General features: G+C 40.1%; 1 protein-coding gene across 1 annotated transcript in view; it reads right to left on the bottom strand.

Annotated features, from left to right (window-relative positions):
- The window catches only part of SLC38A1 (solute carrier family 38 member 1), an 88679-nt gene that overhangs the window by 20289 nt on the left and 47052 nt on the right, over positions 1-21338 (bottom strand). The window contains exons 4-12 of the mRNA XM_032222173.1: positions 19858-19931; positions 18889-18981; positions 18086-18167; positions 15988-16070; positions 11511-11569; positions 11284-11409; positions 8815-8894; positions 2875-2975; positions 520-638 (exon numbers count right to left, since the gene is read on the bottom strand). Of these exons, the coding sequence (XP_032078064.1) occupies positions 520-638; positions 2875-2975; positions 8815-8894; positions 11284-11409; positions 11511-11569; positions 15988-16070; positions 18086-18167; positions 18889-18981; positions 19858-19931 (817 nt within the window). The remainder of the gene's footprint in view (positions 1-519; positions 639-2874; positions 2976-8814; positions 8895-11283; positions 11410-11510; positions 11570-15987; positions 16071-18085; positions 18168-18888; positions 18982-19857; positions 19932-21338) is intronic.

The following is a 21338-nucleotide window of genomic DNA, read 5'->3' as shown; positions in this document are numbered from 1 at the left end:
CAGCAATTATTTATGTTAGAGTAAAGACAAATAGAATACTTCAACATTTCAAATCACTTTAAATATTCTAGCCTTCAGAGTACCTACCTATCAGACAACAACAAGGAGCAGAGGAAGGAAAATGAAAGATACAAACAATTGTAATGCAGACGGAGTCAGCTGTGTATCAAATAATATTCATTAACCAAAACAGCCCATCAATAGAAGTTCATGGAGTAAATGGGAAAATAGTATGGCTCAGAAAGGAAATGTTATTTTTGCAGCATGATTAATAAGTACATTATTTATTAGACACAATTGAGAAGTACATGTCAATCAGTTTAATAAAAGCAGAAATGGACAGTTCTTAATCACACTTTTTTTGAGAAAATATTACAAATATTTGGAATTTAGGAGGCTGGGGCAATGTTAAATTGCAATCTATTCTTGCCAAAACAAAAACTAAATAAGGAAGCAATTCAATTCTTGTATTCAGGAACTATCAATCTATTAACAAATGGACAGAAAATTCCAACTTACAGTGAAAAATAACACAGGGACTGTAAGTATGACTGCAATAATGACGGCAACACGAACAGTTAAGACAAGGATGTCATCTTTATTCTGGTATTTGTGAAGCAAATCTGATTGTACAGATTCTGGAGGGAAAACAATGATAGAACTGTTATAACAGTCAGATAATTAATACAAGCTTCCATTTAGTAAAAAAAAACATCTCAAGCAACTTGTGATTTAATCTTTTGAAATGAGGCTGGTGAATCACCCTTTCAAATTGAATTGTCAGAATGGTTCAGCACATCAAACTGTGTCCATTTGTATCTGCTAATGGATACTTGGCTTCAGTAATTCAATTTTCAATGAATCTTTGTGGTTATGAGCTTTTTCTTAATTGACTCAGAAGTGAGAATCTGTATGATTTTCTAACTCAAATCAATTTTCTGATCCGAATTTCAAATTTAAATCAAATTTTGGGTGATTGGCATTACAATCTTCTATATCAGGGGTGTCAAACTCAATTTCATTGAGGGCCACATCAGAGTTGTGGTTCACCTTGAGGGGCTGGGTGGGCATGACTGGGTTGGCTATGGACAGCTCAATGTTGCTCACACTGGGGGGTGCCTGTGGTGGCCCAAGTAGGGCTCGGGGGGATCCACTGTCTTCAGAGGAGGAAGGCAAGACCAAGGCAAGCACCAAACCCTTGTCCTCCACAGGAGCCTCGCTGTCCCTCTCAGGCCATAAGGAGAACCCCTGGAGGGCACTGCAGGCTGGTTGGAGCTCTGAACAGCGGAGGGCAAGTGCCAGCCTGCTCTTGAGCTCCCAGGGCACTGGGGCCCTACAGCCCAGCCCGTGACCCGTCAAAAGCGCGTTCCACAAAAGCGCGGTCGACGAAATCGCGTATGTGACGTCATCACAACGTGACGAAAAAGATCAAAAAATTGAAATAAAAATTAAATTACAGCAAGCCGATTCACATAAAGGTAAGGGTTAGGTTAAGGGTTAGGTTAAGGGTTAGGGTTAGAGCGTTAGCGTTACGTTTAGCGTTAGGTTAAGGGTTAGCGTTAGGTTTTTCGTTACGTTAAGGGTTAGGTTTAGGGTTAGGTTTAGGGTTAGGTTTGGGGGGGTTAGGGGAAGGTTTTAGCTTTATTTTTACATTTTTCGATCTTTTTCGTCGCGCTGTAATGACGTCACATACGTGCTTTCGTCGACCGCGATTTTGTCGTCTGCGGTTTTGTGGTAGAACCGCCCAGCCAGCCACACTTTCCCAAGGGGGCACCCAGCTGCACTTACCTCCTCTTCGAGACTGCTTCTGCTGTGCTCTCTCTCCTTGGCCAAGTTGCTCATGGTGTGTGTGGGCGGGCAAAATGTGTGGGTTCTTGAGAGGTGAAGAAATGTGCAAAATGTGAGGTGTTGTGTAGATTGGATAGGGTGCGGAGGGGTGTGTGGATGAAGAAAGTGCATAGGGTCACAAAGTTGCGTAAGATGTACTGCACCTGTTGGGGATAGCACCTGGGAGGATGTGGGTAATGCTTGAAGGTGCTTGTGAGTGTGTAGAGTGTGATATGCAGATCAAGAGATAATGAGTGGGGTTACAGGAAGAGTGTATAAGGGTGCCCAGGAGGTGCTGCATGGGTTGGGCAATGTGCATGAAAGGGTATGGGTTGGAGAAGGTGTGTGTAGTTGTACAAAAGATGCTACATTGGTCAGGCAAGGTGCTAATAAGGGATGGTGCAGGTTACAAAAAGTGTGACATGGAGGATGCAGCATAGGTCAGGGAAGGGATGCAGAGGTGTGGCAAAGGTTGGGGGAACACAGAAGAGAGTGGCATGGACTGGGAAGGGCTTACAGGGCTCCTGTTCTGCTTCCCTTCCTGCCTTCCTTTTTTCTTTCCTTCCTTCATGTATCAAAATCAAATTTACTAATTTTTATTCAATTTCATTTCTCAAATTTATATGCCACTCATCTTGCGGTTTGAGATGGCACTGGGTGGCTAAGGCTTTTCCCCTTCCCTTAAAGTGGTTGCTGGGGATGGTGGTGGTAGAAGATTGCTAGACTGGCTGAGAAACTGCCATGTAATATTTAAAATGAAGATCATGTGACCACAGTCCAGTCCAGCAGCAGAACAGCATCATCAAATAAGAAAATGCCCTTTTCAAATTAAGCATGAGGCCTCCTGATCTGGATGTTATTTTCTTTACAAAGAAGAAAGAAAGTGGCAATATACACATTTTATAAAATTCATGTTTGACTGTGATAATGTTTGAATTATAGGGTAATCATTATTGGCCTCAGTTGCTTGCTTTAAAAAGTATTATGAGTCAAGAAGAAGTTACCTAAAATATCATGTATGTTAGGGAAAACTAAATACATACATACCATAAAATGTCAAATAGCCAAAAATAGCAGTTAAAAAGTACATGACAAACATGGCAAAGAAAGAGATTTTTGTAACCATCTGCATTCTTTTCTGGGAAGGACTGTAAAAAAAAGGAGGGGGTGAGAGGAATGAAGAGAAATGAATGTTGATGGTATTATCATTCAATTATTATTTTCATTCAGAGGCTGCCTGACTCCTCAGCAACATTTATTAAACTTTAATACATGCTACCATTTACTATACTCATTTATAGATAAAACGAGTATTAATGTGAAGCTTAGTTACAAAGGCAAATAGTAAAAAACTGATGCTTCATTCTTAATCCAATTCTTTAACAATAAGAGCTAATATATAAATTCTCAAATGCATTCCTAATTCACTGTCATGAAGGAACATATTTAAAACACATGCAACATTCCCCAAATTTAAGAATTAATGATTGATTAAAAAGTTCACTTTCTAATTTCCATCCAAACCTCATCTTATTTCACATCAGTGTGTACATGTTTCTATACTTCATTCTTCAGTATAGTATGTATAATCTCAAGACCAGGGATGAAATTCAGCAGGTTCTGGAGAACTGGTAGCAGAAATTTTGAGTAGTTTGGAGTAGTTTGCAAATACCACATCTGGCTGGCCCCAGAGTGGGGTGGGAATGGAGATTTTGTAAAATCCTTCCCCTGCCAGACTCAGCAAGCCACGCCCACAGAAGCGGTAGTAAAAAAAATGAATTTCACCACTGCTCAAGACAGCTTGCATTGCTAGTACAAAATTAAAATACAGATGAAACTCAAAAAATTATAATATTGTGCAAAAGTTCATTTATTTCAGTAATGCAACTTAAAAGGTGAAACTAATATATGAGATAGACTCATTACATGCAAAGCAAGATAGTTCAAGCTGTGATGTGTCATAATTGTGATGATTATGGCTTACAACTCATGAAAACCCCAAATCCACATCTCAGAAAATTAGAATATTACATGCAATCAATAAAACAAGGATTGGACATAGAACAATATCGGACCTCTGAAAAGTATAAGCATGCATATGTATTCAGTACTTGGTTTGGGCCCCTTTTGCAGCAATTACTGCCTCAATGCGATGTGGCATGGAAGCTATTAGTCTGTGGCACTGCTGAGGTGTTATGGAAGACCAGGATGCTTCAATAGCGGCCTTCAGCTCTTCTGCATTGTTCGGTCTCATGTCTCTCATCTTTCTCTTGGCAATGCCCCATAGATTCTCTATGGGGTTCAGGTCAGGCAAGTTTGCTGGACAATCAAGCACAGTAATCCCATGGTCATTGAACCAGGTTTTGGTGCTTTTAGCAGTGTGGGCAGGTGCCAAGTCCTGCTGGAAAATGAAGTCAGCATCCCCATAAAGCTCATCTGCGGAAGGAAGCTTGAAGTGCTCCAAAATCTCCTGGTAGATGGCTGCGTTGACCCTGGACTTAATGAAGCATAATGGACCAACACTAGCAGATGACATGGCTCCCCAAATTGACACAGACTGGAAACTTCACACTGGACTTCAAGCATCTTGCAGTGTGTGCCTCTTCATTCTTCCTCCATACTCTGGGTCCTTGGTTTCCAAGTGAGATGCAAAAGTTGCTCTCTTCAGAAAAGAGGACTTTGGACCACTGAGCAACAGACCAGGTCTGTTTTTCTTTAGCCCAGGTAAGATGCTTCTGACATTGTTTGTTGTTCAGGAGTGGCTTGACAAGAGGAATACGACATTTGAAACCCATGTCCAGGATCCGTCTGTGTGTGGTGGCTCTTGATGCACTGACTCCAGCCTCCGTCCACTCCATGTGAAAGTCCCCAACACTTTTGAGTGGCCTTTTCCTGACAATCCTCTCCACGCTACGGTCAGCCCTGCTGTTTGTGCACCTTTTTCTTCCACACTTTTCCCTTCCACATAACTTTCTATTAATGTGCTTTGATACAGCACTTTGGGAACATCCAACTTCTTTTGCAATTACCTTTTGAGGCTTTTCCTCCTTATGGAGGGTGTCAATAATGGTTTTCTGCACAACTGTCAGGTTAGCAGTCTTTCCCATGATTGTGATTCCTACTGAACCAGACTGAGATACCATTTAAAGGTTCAAGACCCTTTGCAGGTGTTAGAGCTTAATTAGCTGATTAGAGTGGGACACTTTGAGCCTAGAATATTGCACCTTTTAACAATATTCTAATTTTCTGAGATTGTGGATTTGGGGTTTTCATGAGCTGTAAGACATAATCATCACAATTATGACAAATCATGGCTTGAACTATATTGCTTTGCATATAATGAGTCTATCTCATATATTAGTTTCACCTTTCAAGTTGTATTACTGAAATAAATGAACTTTTGCACGATATTCTAATTTTTCAAGTTTCACCTGTGTAATGTATGCACCACAAAATTGAAAAAAACATTCACTAAAACAAGAGCCAAGGGTCCCTTGCACATTCAAAATTCTAATCCTGGGGGAAAGTCCTAAAGAGTCTCCATGGGAATTAGGTTCCAAGATTGGGCACCACAACTGAAGAGCCGAGGTGCCACAGTGGTTAGGGTGCAGTACTGCAGGCCACTTCAGCTGACTGTTATCTGCAGTTCAGCGGTTCAAATCTCACCGGCTCAAGGTTGACTCAGCCTTCCATCTTTCCGAGGTGGGTGAAATGAGGACCCAGACTGGGGGGCAATATCCTGACTCTGTAAACCGCTTAGAGACGGCTGAAAGCCCTATGAAGCGGTATATAAGTCTAACTGTTATTGCTATTGCTATTCCTTCCCAGCATCCTACCTCATTTCTTTTTGCAAGATTCTTAGTAACAGTGTCAGAGCAATGCAAGTGGGCCCGTGCAAAGATCTATCTATAGTGGAAGCAAATGAATGAACTTACTGTAAGTATAGTAAAATATGTGATTAAACATGTGGATTAACACTGTGAGCTTATTTTTCTCTCACTACAAACAACAGCTGCTGGAATGATTGCAGTGAGCCTATTTCGGTAATGTCCAAAATTCCTATCTAGCTTTATAGGAAAGCTATGGTAGTTCTTGAAGTGGAAGAGAAGGATTCTGTTGTGATTATGAAATGAAAGAAAGAATCCATCCCCATTCATTGTGAAAGATGATGACTATATCTTCACAGTAACCCTTCTTTTAGATCCTGAATCTATGCTGGTTCCCTACCTACTACTATTTAGAATAGAATTTGTTACTATGTCTATTCAAAGCATTAGTGAAGACATATAAATTGCTTATTCAAGACTTCTTAGAGGTAGTTTGGCTGCATGTACATTTTGATGGAAAGTTCCTTCTCTGTGTCCTGAAAGTAATGAAAGCAAGTATCTTAAGGACAACAGAAAGGACTTTCACAATAGCTGCATCCAAGCCATTTAATATCTGGCCTTGGGAGAACAGGCTAGCCCCTTCTCTGGTGGATTTTCAGCAAGATTTTTAGAAAGTCTTTACGTAACAGACAGAAAAAAATATTCCAAGACTATGCTTGCTGTTATTTAATATTATTTTATTGGATAACTATTTTTAATTGATGCTAATTTTGATCCCATTTTAACTTTCAACTTCAAAATAACATCTATGCATTAAAATGGGATAAGACATTTTTAAATAAATAAATAAATCAACAAAATACATATAATATCATGTAGTATCATCATTCGAGTTTATATTTAAATCTGATATCAAATGCAATCAAATATCCACCAGCTAAAAATCTAGGACAAGAGAAATATAAATGTATGATCTATAGCAGGAGTGTCAAACTCATGATGACACAGTGTTGTCATGTAATGTATCATAACTTTTTCCCCTTTGCTAAAACGGGGGTGGGGGTGGCCAGCGTGTGATCCATCTGGCCCATAGGCCATGGGTTTGACACCCCCCCCCGATCTATAGGGATAAAGGCAATAATGCACTAAGATTTCTGAGATTGTTCTAAGAAGGTAATACTGACTTGTAAGAAAAAAACTATTTGTTGATTTAAGCAACAACATGAATCTGGTTTACAAAGAATATTTTAATCTGGTTAAAGAGTAAAGAAGAAACAAAACAGCAAACCAAGTAATGAAAAGTTGTAAATCCTTTGAGGCTGATGTATAAATAATATTTTCCTCAATGTGTCAGTACTAAGCAATCATCGAACCATCAAAAAAACCCATGGTAGGTCAAAATAGGCTATTAAGCAGTAGTAGCTCATTATAGCAGTATACACTGTGCTTACATAAACTGTTAAGCTTAATAACTTGAATTTCTAATTTAAGGACCTCAGCTAACAGGAAACAGGCTAGATCAGGGGTGTCAAACTTGCATCGTCATAGCATCATCGTGTGACATTTTGGGACTTTCCCCCCTTCGCTAAACCGGGCGGGGGCAGGGCCAACATGTGATGCAATTGGCTTGCGGGTTGCGAGTTTGACACCCCTTAGGTTTGACACCAAGTCCAAACACCTGGAAAATTTCAGGGTAATTTACTTTACTTATATACCTATAACCCCTATACAATTTCTGGGATTATCATTCTGCCTTAAGGCATGTAAACCTTACAGGATACAGAAAATATCTGTGCTTTCAGATTTTTATTTAGGCTTATATGTATTTAAAACAAAAAAGCCTCCAAAGACTTGAGAATTCAATATACTCTGCCTTCCAAATTTTAGTGATATACCATGTTTTCCCTAAAACAAGACCTACCCCAAAAAGAAGCCCTATCATGTTTTTGAATGCATGGACTCAAATTAAGCCCTAGCCCCCAAATTAGCCCTAATTAAAATCCCACCCACCCCAGGGTGCAGGGCATGGGGCAAGGTAAAAATTAAGATGGGGGGGGATGGAGGGGGTTGGAACGGCCCTACTTACCAGGCCTCACATACCCTGACACCTTCCTTGCCTTCTTCTGCATTCGCACACGTCGCCACTGGCCATCGCCCCCAATTTCACCATCAGAGCCTTCCAGAAATCCCTCTCCAGCTGAGAAACAGGACCCCCCCCCAGCCTCCATTTCTCCATCGGAGGCCTTCTGGAAATCCCTCTGCAAACAAGAAACAGGTCCAGATTGACCATACCACCCCAGCCTCCATTTTGCCATCAGAGCCTTCTGTAAAGCTCTCTGCAGCTGATAACAGAACTCCAGATCAATCTGGAGCTCTTTTATCAGCTACAGAGGCTTTCCTGAAAGCCCTCTGTAGCCAATAAAAGAGCTCCAGATTGATCATTTTGCCGTCAGAGCCTTCTGGACAGCTCTCTGTTATTGGCTGGGGAAGGCTTTTTGGAAGGCTCTGACAGCAAAATGGAAGCCGGGGGCACTGCGTGCGTCAAACCAGAGCCTGTTTCTCAGCTGCAGAGGGCTTTCAAGGAAGGTTTTGATGGCGAAATGGAGGCTGGGGGCGATGCATGCAAGTGGCGGCAAGCGGTTGCAGAAGTGGGCCTGCCGCGGGGCTGTTGGTGAGTCAATAATTAGACCCACCCAAAAAGAAGCCCTAGCCGTTTTTTCGGGGGTCAAAAGAAAATAAGACCAGGTCTTCTTTTGGGGGAAACATTGTAATTCGTAATTTTTTTAAACACCTGATTGAAAGAGTAAGGTTAAAAGGGAGAGGGAGAAAAAAACCCCATCATTTATAGAGATCTGCTAGGTTAAGCTGCCTTTGAGCCAGATGTGAACAATGGTGCTATAGCTCAAGATTCATTTAGACTGTGTTAGCATTGTTGGTGTTTCTACAAATAGCTGTGCAAATCTAAAGAAAATGCCCAGCGAGTAACATGTCAATCCCCCTCTCAAGTGAATCAAATCTTTCTGGAATGCTGAGGGGAGGGCACAGTGTCAAATATTCCCTCTCCTTTGGATAATGACAGCACTGCAGTATATAACTCAATATTCCTATCATTCAGATGAAAATGTTCTTTTTTAATAATCAGTAATAAATGTTCTCTTACTCTTTAAGTTCACTGTAGATTGGAAGGACTGATGGATGGCATACAAATGCAAATGCAATGGTAGGCAAAGCATACACACTCTGTTAAAAAAAAAGTAAGAATCAGGATACTTTTCGTAAAGTTGTTATAAAGTCTTTATTGTTTCAAATATCAGAATTGGAATTTTCTATACTTTTGCATCTGTAGTAAAATGAAGAGACGCCTAGAGCGTCGCTGGAGGGCCAGTAAATCTGAGTCAGACCGAGCACTGATGAGAGCCTTTATTAGAGCCTATCTCGTGGCAATACGGGCGGCGAAATGTTCGCATTTTGCCGTCCTCATTGCATCCGCCGAAACGCGCCCAGCCGCCTTGTTTAGAATAACCCACTCCCTCTTGAAAGGGAGGGATGCGGGTGACCCTCTACAAGGTAGAGCTTCAGTATTTGACCGATAAAGTCGCTCGGATTCGGACAGAGCTGGACTCCAATTGCACGATACCAGCCGAGGTACCGGGGGAGGGTCTTGAGCATGCTTTATGGATTGAGTTTCAACGGGCTTCTCCTGATGAAGTAGACAAGGCCATGGGAGCGGTGAGTGCCTCCACTTGTATACTGGACCCATGTCCCTCCTGGCTGGTCTCAACCAGCAGGGAGGTGACACGTGGCTGGATCCAGACGATTGTGAACACCTCTCTCCAGGAGGGAATCTTCCCACCCCTCCTAAAGGATGTGGTGGTGAGACCCCTCCTGAAGAAACCGTCTCTGGACCCAGCCATTTTGAGCAACTATCGTCCAGTCTCCAACCTTCCCTTTGTAGGGAAGGTTGTTGAGAAAGTGGTGGCCTCGCAACTCCGACGGTCCTTGGATGAAGCCGATTATCTAGACTCTTTTCAGTCGGGTTTCAGGCCTGGTTACAGCACGGAAACTGCTTTGGTCGCGCTGATCGATGATCTCTGGCGGGCCAGGGATAGGGGTCACCCCTCTATCCTTGTGCTTCTTGACCTCTCAGCGGCCTTCGATACCATCGACCATGGTATCCTTCTGCGACGGTTGCGAGAGGTGGGGGTGGGAGGCACCGTTTTACGGTGGTTCTCCTCCTACCCATCGGACAGGTCGCAGTCGGTGTTGGTCGGAGGGCAGAGATCGACACCAAGGCCCCTCAAGTATGGGGTGCCGCAGGGTTCAGTCCTGTCCCCCTCCTATTTAACATCTACATGAAGCCGCTGGGTGAGATCATATGCCAGCACGGGATTAAGTATCACCAATATGCAGACGATACGCAGTTGTATCTGTCTGCCCCGTGCCAACTCAGCGAAGCAGTAGAAGTGATGTGCCAGTGTCTGGAGGCTGTTAGAGTCTGGATGGGAGCAAACAAGTTGGCACTCAATCCAGACAAGACCGAGTGGCTTCTGATGTTCCCTCCCAAAGATTGGCTAACTATTCCATCTCTCAGGTTGGGGGGTGAAATTATACGCCCCTCAGAGAGGGTTCGCAATTTGGGAGTCCTCCTGGACCCACAGCTGACTTTAGAACACCATCTGTCGGCTGTGACCAGGGGGACCTTTGCCCAGGTTCGCCTGGTGCACCAATTGCGACCCTACCTGGATCGGGAGGCCCTTCAGACAGTCACTCACGCCCTTGTGACCTCAAGACTGGATTATTGTAATGCGCTCTACATGGGGCTGCCCTTGAAGAGTGTTCGAAGACTCCAATTAGTCCAGAATGCAGCCGCACAAGCGATTGTGGGTGCACCAAGGTACACCCACGTTACACCTATCCTCCGCGAGCTGCACTGGCTACCTATTAATCTCCGAATCCGCTTCAAGGTGCTGGTCGCTACCTATAAAGCCCTACATGGCATCGGACCTGGGTACCTGAGAGACCGCCTCCTGCCGATTACCTGTCTCAGACCAATTAGATCTCACAGGTTAGGTCTCCTACGGATTCCATCCGCCAGCCAATGTCGGCTGGCGACTCCCCGGGGGAGAGCCTTCTCTGTTGCAGCTCCGGCCCTCTGGAACGAGCTCCCTGTTGAGATCCGGACCCTTACTACCCTCCCGGCCTTCTGCAAAGCCACCAAGTCCTGGCTGTTCCAGCAGGCTGGGGGGGCTGAGAAGCATCTACCTCCACGGAAATTGTAAATGTTGGTTTTGTTTTTAATATGTTGTCTTTGTCTCGTTTCCCCCTTTCCCTTGTCTTTTGTGAGCCACCCGGAGTCCTCCGGGAGTGGGTGGCATACAAGACAAATAAATAAATAAATAAATGTTTGAAAAATAAATTTCAGTGAATGTGCTTAGTGATATATGACTATGGAACACAGTTCTTAAGAACCATTTAATTTTACTCTCCATTACCAGGACAAAGTATACACCCTGAAATTTCTTATTAAAAATTTTAAAAAGCACATTCTACAATTGAACTTGTATGTTCCTGTAACACCTATAGCTCTATAGTAGAAAGAAATGGCAAATACTGCATTAAAAAAACATACCTTAGAATTAAATGTAACATACTTTGGTCTGCATCCCTCCGTGCCAAAACTAAAATTGGAAAAGGTAGCATCTGTTGCATTTCTGTCCAGAAAAGGACATGAAAGCTGAAATTTCTTGTATATGACCTACAATAAAGGATCAAAGTTGAAAGATTCAGCAAATAATTTTAAATTTTAATTTAAAGTTTAATCACTCAGACCAAATTGAAACATTAAGTCCAACTTACCACTATGAGAAAAAATACCATGCATGTCAGGGAAAAGCCACTAGTATAGCCAAGATAGCCTGATGGAAATTCAAAGGACAACATATTCAGTAATTTATTATTACTTTCATTTATGTATTTAATAGATCATCATTCCACCCCTTATATGCATTTCAAAATTATTTGCCTTTTTAAATGATCATATAAATATAATGGAACTTAATAGGCAGTGATTCTTAGTTGGGCTAGTAATAATATTTTTACTGCTCTCTCTCTCTCTCTCTCATCTTCTAAATTGCCCATCTCCCTCAGAGATTTAAAGATGTATTGATTAAAAATTCTCTTTAAATAGAAATATATTTCTATATAATATAGTTTCATAGATTTAGCACTGATAATGTTACCCTTTGGGTAATGAATGTCTGCAAGAAAACAACCAAGCTCAGCGAGCACCAAGGAATCCTCGTTTCAACCCTGAGCTACAACTGTTTTCCTTTATTAATAGAGGTTGCACAGCAGTGATGATTTATGGGCAGTACGAGAATTGCCTGTTATTGCTTGTGCTGCTGCATTTTGAACCACATGTAGCTTCTGAATGTCTTCAAGACCAGCCCAATGTGTTGCAATAAGTACACTGTAATAGTCCTGTCTCAAGGTAACCACCATATTAGTATCTGAAGGGCTTCCCAAACAACAAAAGGGAGCAACTGGTACATAAGATGAATCTAAACAAAGATCTTACTACATTGGCATATATCTGCATCTGTTAGCCAATTAGAGAAGGTGGCATAGATTATTCAAAAGTAATGACCAGAACTTTGAACTATTGTACTTGATATGGAATACACTCAGGTTATATTCCAATTGTGTGTTCCTCACAGTTGGTCAATCACGGTGTAATTATATATTCATCCATCTTTTAAAAATCACCATGGTTGATTTTTATCTCTGTCGTGTGAGTTACTCTGAGGGAATATTTTTTTGATGTTTTCCATTGTAAAACGGGAGTTCTACTGCCATCAGTGTGATGCATAAATTAGTCTAGAAGCTAGTTCAATTAATTAATTGCATTTATATACCATTTTTTCTCTGACAACTCAGGGAGGCAGGCAGGAGTAGGGGGAAGTGTTCTTTAAAGGCTATCTCAACAAAATCAGCAATTTGTAAGAAAAATTGAGTGGAGAAAGAGAACTGGTCATACTCATTCAGGGAGCTTTATAGTGGGAGATTACTTGAATCTGCCTCTCCTTGATCCAATTATATTACACTGGCCCTGGCTGAACTTTAGATTTTTTCCCCAATATATTTGTTTAATATGCAAAAAAGAAACAAAAGAAAAGAAAGAAAATAGGAAGAGACAATGGGAATATAAACAAAAATACAAAAAACAAAAGGAAACAATAAATATATATTACATAATTTAAAAAATCACGATTTAAAAACACATAATTATAGCTCATTCACATGGAATAATATTGATCAGTCCTTCTGTCAATAATTCATCAATAGAAAGCTGGGATTCTGAAAGTATTAAGGGCCCCATCTTTTGGCTTTAAATTGAATAATTATCTCAGCTGTCATATATATTTACTTTTTTACTTATTTTAAATGGTTTTAAATGTTTTATTGTTTTAGACTTGAAAGCTGCAGATAGGCACCTGGTTGAGATGGCAGCCATAGAAATCAAATGAATAAATAAATGAATCTCAAAATGTTTTTGTTCGATAGCTCCAATTCTTGTTATAAACTCTGGTTAAAAAATGCATATTTAATATTCTTTAAGATTCTCAGCCAGTGATTTGTTAATATAGGATATTTTAGCTTTTCATTTCTAAATTCTTGTAAATAACTAATATTTTAGCAATATTATTATAAAACATCTGAATATAGAATAATTAAAAAACAATTTTTCATGTCAGAAATTCGGTAATTTATAACTAGAGCACTGTTCCTTCTAAGGTGCGCGGCCGCGCACGTGGCAAGAAACCCCCGCGCAGCAGTTTCTAACTGCCGCGCAGAGATTTCTATCAAAGCAAACTTGGGGAAGTCCTTTGCAGGCGGCTAGAACTGGCCGCCCGCAAAGGACTTCCCCAGACTGGGAGAGATATTTAAAAAAAACGGCGGTCCTTCTAGCTCGCTTTGTTGCTTGGTTTGCTGCAGCCCTGGGGAGCCATGGAGAGGGCGAGTCAGAGGCAGCCCAGCACCTGGCGTCCCCCCCCTCGGCGGCACCGAGATGGCCCTCCTGGACGTCTGACCTGCCGGTATCTCCCCCCCCCCGCTTTCTGCCTTCCGGAAGCCCATCGCTTCAGGTGCTTCAGGCTCTTTTCTTTCCTCCCATCCCTTGCCCTGCTTTCTGCTCGAAACAGAATCTGCTGCTGCCTCCTCCTCCCCCAACAGCACTGCCGGATTTGCCGCCCAACGCTGCGGCTGAGGTGAAGCCGCCAAAGCTCCCGCCAGCACCCCTGCTTAGGTGAAGTGTTCCGAGCGGAGGGGGAGGCAGGCACCGCCGCTGCTGCCATGGGCGGGGGTGCCAGCGGGAGCTTTGGCAGCTTCACCTCAGCTGCAGCGCCGGGCAGCAAATGTGGTGGTGCTGTTGGAGGAGGAGGCGGCGGCAGCAGTTATTCTGGTGGGGGGGGCTCGTCACAGCAGTGATAAGGCCATAGATCAGTCATTTTTAGATGCAGGATATTTTCATACAGTAATGTAGAAAAAGCAATGCTGTCTGCCAAAATGCTGTCACTTAATGAATATGTATAAACATATCAGTGAAAAGTGGGTGAATGAAAGGCAGTAAAAATAGGAAATGTTTGCTGAAAGCAATGCAAACAGAAATGCCTTCTTGTTAAATTCTTCGAATACAAATTTTAAAGATTGTCTTAAATTTCTTGCTGGCTTACAGGCATTATTTTTTTTCTTCCAAAAATTAAGTTAGCCTCAAGGAATTTCATTCCCAAGAAAATGAACACAGAAATGAATGTAAAAAGAAACTATTAAAAAAAAACCTGTTCATTAATTATATAAAGCACTATTTTACTTACACTATTTTCTCCAACTACCATTTCAAATTATTCACCCTTCGAAGTTCCTATGTTTCCCTCTCTCCGTGTGTGTGTATGTGTGTGTTTAAAATGCAGGAATAAAAATGCTCCTAACACACCACAACTTTAAAGGCTATTTTTTGTTTCAAATGCCAGACTTTCTGAGCCAACATTTTGGTTGCTAAGCAGGAGCGTTGTTAAGTGATACTGATATTATTTTTAATTAAGCGGGCCCCTTGAATAAACATAACTTTGAGTTTCAAATAATACTGATTTTGTTGTTGTCTTAGGTGACATCTGTGAAAAAAATTCAGATGCTCAGGCATGAAAATGTGCCACTCAAACACTATACTATTCCGCTCACACTGAAAAAAAATTAGAGGGAACATTGAACTAGAGTAGTACATCTTGACCAAACTGTCAAATCAAGAAATGAAACTGCCATTTCATAATTTTCAGTAATCCAATTTTTTCTTGTAATAACTCAAATGGTTTAAAAACTTCTCTGGCTATAAGATAATCCACTATTAATATCATTCTTACCTATGTCTTGAAACTAACCAGCAATTTTCAAGCAGATGTTTTAAGTTTGAATGAAAAAAAACTTATTAGAATTAAGAACCATACTTCACATGGGACTGTAAAAGTTCTCGACTACAAAAATATTACTTTATATTCCAAACAGGAGTAAAGGCTGAGAATTTTTAGAAGAAAAAGAAAACATTAGATTATAATGCAAGGGCTTCACTATCCTGCAAACCTTTGCTGCTGAATTGTAATGCTTAGTATGAAAAGAAGGGGCAATTATTATATAATTGGTAATAATTATACTAATAATATACTGTATCTAATTTAGTTACTTTTTTCTTCTAGTTTTAGTCCTTTTCAAAATTCCACCTCACATTACCCAATGCATTCCCATGTTGTAAGCAATACAAAAGTAAAAGGCACTTTTAGATTCCCTGGGTGAACTTTTATGAAAAAAACCTGGACAGCTTGTTATACACTGTAGATGATTAAGCTCTGAAGAGGTAAATACAGGGAGCTTGTAATATAATAAGCAAGTAGTAGAGCCTTGGTAAAATTAAAACTTGAAACAACAGTGTTCTGGGTTAGGAACTCAAGAATATCTTGACTTTACAAACATTTTATGATGTTTGGCTAAACTAAGGTTTATATAGTTCTTTTTAATATTAACATATCTTAATAGCAGTGTTTAATTGAAGCAAGCTAAGTTATTTACTGTTCTCGGGAAGTGCAGAACTTTTTTGGGACATAACCAATCTCAGAAATAGAAAAATGAAACAAAGACATGATTTAGTGTCTGAAACAACCAAATATATTCAATCTGTACCCAACTGCACTTTCAGGTTTCCATTCCTAGAAGGAAGGGATAGAAAAACATGTTTAAAATTAAGTTTCAACAATCTTTTAACCTAAAAAAGGTAATTTATCCTTACCCAAATTTTTCAGAAGGCATAGAGGAAGAATTATTAAAAAGGTCACAGCTACGACCAGAACTCGTCCATCCACATACCAGGCTCTATAAAACATTTTTAAAAACAAAAGATAACTTTTACTCTGATCTTCCATTTGTTTAATGTAGTTAAATTTAAAATTATGGATGGCAAAATTTGGCATAATTTTAATCCTTATCCCAATCCCCATGTGTAATATTTCAATTTATATCTATGATAAGAGCTATCTAGTTTCTTTATTTCAGTTTACTATTTGAGATAGGGGAAAAAGGCCTCCTGAAAGAGAAGATTGGAAGTACCAGAGACAGAAAGTATCCCAATCCACTCTGGTCTCTAGACTCGCACATTGCTTGCTTCAGCCAGATCATTCCAAATAATTACCTCCAATGAAACTTGTAGTTTCTCTGGTTATGATGCTCATAAAGTGCCTCAATTACTTCTGATTACAATTGTTGTTCATGTCAGTAAGACATTTCATTGCATTTAACTCCAAAACCTTTCGTTTTTGTTCACAATGGGCATTTTTTCCACACTTTCTTCTGGATTGGCCTTCTGGATATCTTGGAACTATATTTTCCAGGATTACAAATACACTGGGAATTCTGAGAGGTTATAGTTTCAAACAATTCCACAGAGCCCATATAGGGAAAGATGGAAATGATAACCTTTTCACTTCTTTTAAACCATCCATTAAAAAGTAGGAAAGTAGCACCATTTACAGGTAAACCCCGAGTTACGAACGTTTCCTAAGCAAACATTCGAAGTTACACGATAAACATCCCCTAGTGTTTATGAACAAGTCCTAACATTACGAATGCTGTAGCACTACAGCAGTTGTTTGCCCTTACAAATGACCACAGAGGCTCTGCAACATTCACCCTGCATATCCCCCCACCCCCGGCCAGATCTTCACAGGCACTCCACCTGTGGAGACTCAACTACCTTGCGAATAGCTCCCCTCTGTCAGTTTTTTTTTGCCTGCTTCGTTGTTACTTCAGGCTTTCAGTGCATTCACAGAGAACAGAGGCCTATACATAAGCGATCTCACGCGAGTTCATTAGCACATTATGCTACTGATCTCGCATTTTAGGCCTCTGTTCTCTGCAAATTGAGACCTGGACTTTTGCAAACTGAGGGAAGGCTTCAGTCTTTCAGGTCTTCCCTCCGTTTGCTGTTTTCCTGCTTAAACCTGCAGGGAGGTTGTGTCCCTATAGACTTCAACAGCCCTTAGCAAAAGCCTGTGTTGGCAACAGTGGAGCTTTGGGGGGGGATTCCCTCTGAAGCTCTGTTCGGGAAGCTCTTAGGAGAGCTTCCCTCTGAAACTCTGTTCCTACTGGCAAAGGCTTTTTGCAAAGGGCTGCCAAAGCCTACAGCTATCCTCAAGCAGTTTGGTTGCAAGAAAGGAGGCCCGGAATGCTTCATGCAGCCCTCTGTGCCTCATTTTTTGTGGCTGAAGGCTTCATCAAGTGGTTTGGCGGTGAGAAAGAAGGCCCAGAAGGACATGCGCAGTGCTCTACACCTTGTTTTTTGTTGCTGAAAGCTTCATCAAATGGTTTGGTGGCGAGAAAAGAGGCCCGTAAGGGCACACACAGCCCTCTGTGCCTCATTTTTAATTGCCGAAGGCTTCATCAAGCACTTTGCCAATGAGAAAGGAAGGAGCAGGCAAAGAAAGAGAGAGGCTGGAGAGGAGACAGATCTTCATAAGGTAAGTGACCCAGTGCAGCAGGATGGGGGGAGCAATTGTGGGGACTCCAGAGGAGAGAGAATGAGATATCTTAGTAGGTCAGGGGAGGACTTGGGTGGCCTGAAGCAGGTGGCCTATTCCATTACTAGGTCCTCCATGGCCTTCCCCACCCCAAGAAACCTCATTAGCGAATGCGTGGGAAAAGCAGGAAGTGTCACATTCAAGTTACGCAATTCACTCCTATGAATCCTCAGGTTACAAATGGAATGGGTAGGCTCCATTACATTCATAACTCAAGGACTGACTGCATTTCCTCCTGGCATCGACTACTTTATATAAATCTTTCACCCAATCACCAAAATAATCAAGTCAGAAAAAAACATAAATTCAACTTACACAAATGTGTCACCTTCTCCCATAAGGAACTTTATGGCAGCAGGCAGTTCATTTTTAACTATAAAGAGGTAGCTCAACATAGCTGGAGGAAAGCATGGTAAAAAGAAACAAGAAATTGTGCCTTATGCATACAATGCTGTACATTTGTCAAAAGAGAATATTTGCCAAAATTCATACCATGGGTAGTAAGGGAAATAGGGTATGTGCTTTTTTTTACATGTATAGAACTTGCACCAATAAAATACTAAAATAATAATGAAATGAAATGGTAGAAAGGGAAAATCATATGAAAACTAATATTTTTGTTTTACAGTAGTATATCCCCATCCACAGTTAATTATCTGCAGAAAAGGATATAATATTAAAGCCATTTCAAGCTATAATTGAATATCATAGTTTCAGCAGTTGTTTTAAAATCAGCTATTAATCAATAGCTAAAGCAACTTAGGGTTTAGTGTGCCTACAAATGTTTCTGCTCCACATGTAGTTGCTTTAAGTAAAATAATAATAAAAAAACTCTACCCTTTCTTCCCTGTGGACTTTCCCATTGACTGCTGGGAATAGTAAATTTTAGTCACATTCACTTCGGTCCTGATCCCATATGCCTTTTTTTGTGTATGTGCGAGAAAAGGAATGGTATACATGCGGATGATGGTAAATGGGTACATATGTGAATAGCTATGGCTCATTGGCTCCTTCCGCAAATGATTCAAAGCAACCAGTGCAGCTTCCTAGTATGAAATGCTTGAGTAGATCTACTGAATGAATTATTTATTTTTCCTGCTTCTTTAGACTTTATTTACCTCCAGTGTTCTGAAGAGACGTAGATCCAAAAACAATAATCTTTCCTGGAGTGCCAAAAACCTGTTCTCCAAGTTTTTCATAAACCATGCAGCCTAATTAAACCAAGGTGAAGAGAGATGGCAATTAATCACAACAAGGAACAGTACCTCTAATCATATACTGTACATTTGTTGCATACCTATGTGTATCATATTTTATTTTTTATCTTTTAACTGACAAATGGGAAGTAGAGCATAAGAAGCAGAAAGCACCTCTGCATCATAGCATTTGTTCTCTCCAGTTCTTTGCAAAAAAAAAAAGTCTGAAACTATTGTCTTCACTTCTCATAGCTTTGAAACGTAGGGAACACTTGTGAAAACCAATATTGCTGACCTCTTTCCTTCCGGTTGAACCGTAGGACAGTGAAAATGAGGTTGTTAAATTGCTGTGATCATCCTTACTCAAAATTAAAATAAAATAAATTGCAAGAGTATCAACCACAATTTTCATTCAATGAATATTTGTGGTGGTGGTTTACCAAAAATATTACGAGGTTGTAATGATGGGAATGTCAGTGTTCTAAGTAATGCACCCATAGAAAGCAGAGCTCTGAGGCAGGCAGATTCCTCAAAGAACAATTGATTGGATAGATCATATTGGCATAACTGGTGAAAACCAACTCTGAAAGTTCCCATGCTTTTCGCTCAGTTTATTTTCCCTTCACTTTTAAAACATACATTTTCATATACTGTTTAACCTCATTCTTATTAAGATCATATTTGAACTATAGCATTATATACTTTTTTAGTTTAATAAAGCAAAACTAAACAACGGCTCTATTTTTTTCTTGGTTTAACAAAGCATATTTAATTTCTTTTAGAATTAATAAAGCAAAATAAAACAGGCTGGATGATTTAGGCTTTTATATACCATATTCATTATCTCTGTTATTCTGTGAAAGTGAAATAATATAAAGTTTTATGAATTACCTGTTTCCTTTGCACATGCTAACAGGAGATTTATTGAATAAATGGAGAGCAGTGTCACTGAAATCAAAAGCAACCTATAAGAAAAAATAAGGAAAATACTTTTTAGCACTATAAAATTTGAGTAAGCGTGGATGTAAAGCAGTAATATGAATATAACTTTAATTTAAACCATAAGGACCTCTCATAGGTTAACATAATTACTTGGGGGAAGGCAGATTGGCTCAATAACACAGTAACAAATGATATATTAAAATAATTGCTCTGAATGAAATTTGTCATTTGGCCCTAAGGAATTTTTGACTAAGCATTTTGAGGACATTGGAGCTCACACACTTCTGAGTGTAGCAACTTTAAATTTAGCTATTAATACTAAACAAATAATTTGTTGTGCTAATTCTAGATATTCTTTACACTGAAATACTCAGAAAATCAATTTTAAGAATACTTGCTGAAGAACTTTTTCATAGGGAAAGATCCTATTTCTCAATCTTATTTCAATTTGTGCCAAAATTATAATAGGTATTTAATCACAATTCTATTTTTGCAGAAGCAATGTGTTCTTAGGAAAACATGAATTGCAATTGAATTGTATACACAATCTCAATACAGACACTCCATAGGTTAAGATCAAGTTCTGTTGCCCTGTCTATAACTCTTTATGATGACAAAAAAGGTAAAGCACTGAAGCCATGCAATGTTTTCATGAGTTACTGAAAACAGGCTGTACACTATATTAAAAGCACACACTCTACTTTGTGAGTGTGTGCTTTTGAATGAAAGAACTGTATAGTTTCAGTGGTTCATCTGCCATTTTGAGTTGGATCATGTTGCCAATCAACTGTCTGCTATTTTAAGTACTGTAACAAGGCAGCCATCTGACATTTTGTAACAGGGAGCCCTGTTCATAAGTAGGTGTTATCTTCAAATTGGATGTTCTTAGCCCAAAGGCTGTATGTGCATTCAAAAGGTTTTACTCCAAATATGCAAGCAGAATTGCAAAATAAGGAGACTATTTCAGGTTTTATAGTTTCAAATTGTCATGCAGTTAATTACAGTATAAATCTGATTTGCAGATTCCGTTTATTGGGATAATGTAAGAGCAAGAGCACTGAGTAATAGAAGTCAGGATTGTGAAATTTATATGAGGATCACAAGGGGAGCTTTGTGAAATTCTGCTGCTGAGAAACACCCTCAAGGAAATTGCCACCTCTGTGGCTTCTCATCTTCATTGTTTGCACACTGTATAGATATAATGGAAAGAAACACAGGAGAAACAAAGTAGCATGGGAGTTTGTGTGCCTTTTCTTGAATGGTATCAGACTTCATCAACTAGCATTTGTGGGGTGGGGATGTGACATCACATGTGGCTTCCAACAATCACCATACCACCTCCCAAATTGTTCATGAAGTTCTAAATAACAGACATTATTGTGTACCAGGACCTTGGGGTAGAGCCAGAAGAACTGAGGCGGAGACGGGAA

Source organism: Thamnophis elegans, chromosome 7 (assembly GCF_009769535.1).
Source record: "Thamnophis elegans isolate rThaEle1 chromosome 7, rThaEle1.pri, whole genome shotgun sequence".
Lineage (NCBI taxonomy): Eukaryota > Metazoa > Chordata > Lepidosauria > Squamata > Colubridae > Thamnophis > Thamnophis elegans.
Note: the sequence above shows the minus strand (reverse complement) of the source record. Positions and strands in the feature narration are given on the sequence as shown.